Here is a 338-nt window from a genome sequence, read left to right as displayed (position 1 = left end):
TTCGTAAATTCATTGCAAGTCCAATATAGTTCCCCTCCTTCACTCATTACCAGGATGGAGACGAAGGAAAAGTGGTTGTGGAAGAAAACTAAGTTGGAGAAATTCTACGAGATTTTCGCCATCAGTTACCAGCTCACCCTCGTCACGCGTGAACATCTCCATGAAGAACAGGTCATCCGCGCTCTGACCCATTGTCAAAGGTAAATGTGCCTTAGGCGTGGCAGGCCATGCGTTAGGATCTCTTGGATGAAATAATCGATGCAATCATTGAAAATAAAAGTTATAGTTCATTGATTGTAGGTCTATGAAAATGATAAACGAGTGAAAAACCGCATTTG

The 338-nt window shown here is 42.0% G+C and overlaps 1 protein-coding gene across 1 annotated transcript in view; it reads left to right on the top strand.

The window, feature by feature from the left end:
- The window catches only part of LOC119585067, a gene marked incomplete in the record, with an annotated part of 5,085 nt that overhangs the window by 419 nt on the left and 4,328 nt on the right, over window positions 1-338 (top strand). Inside the window, 1 exon segment of the mRNA XM_037933684.1 lies at window positions 54-200. Within this exon segment, the coding sequence (XP_037789612.1) occupies window positions 54-200 (147 nt within the window).

Source organism: Penaeus monodon, chromosome 19, assembly GCF_015228065.2.
Source record: "Penaeus monodon isolate SGIC_2016 chromosome 19, NSTDA_Pmon_1, whole genome shotgun sequence".
Classification (NCBI taxonomy): domain Eukaryota; kingdom Metazoa; phylum Arthropoda; class Malacostraca; order Decapoda; family Penaeidae; genus Penaeus; species Penaeus monodon.
The sequence above is the reverse complement of the archived record's forward strand: the minus strand, read 5'-3'. Positions and strand labels throughout refer to the sequence as shown.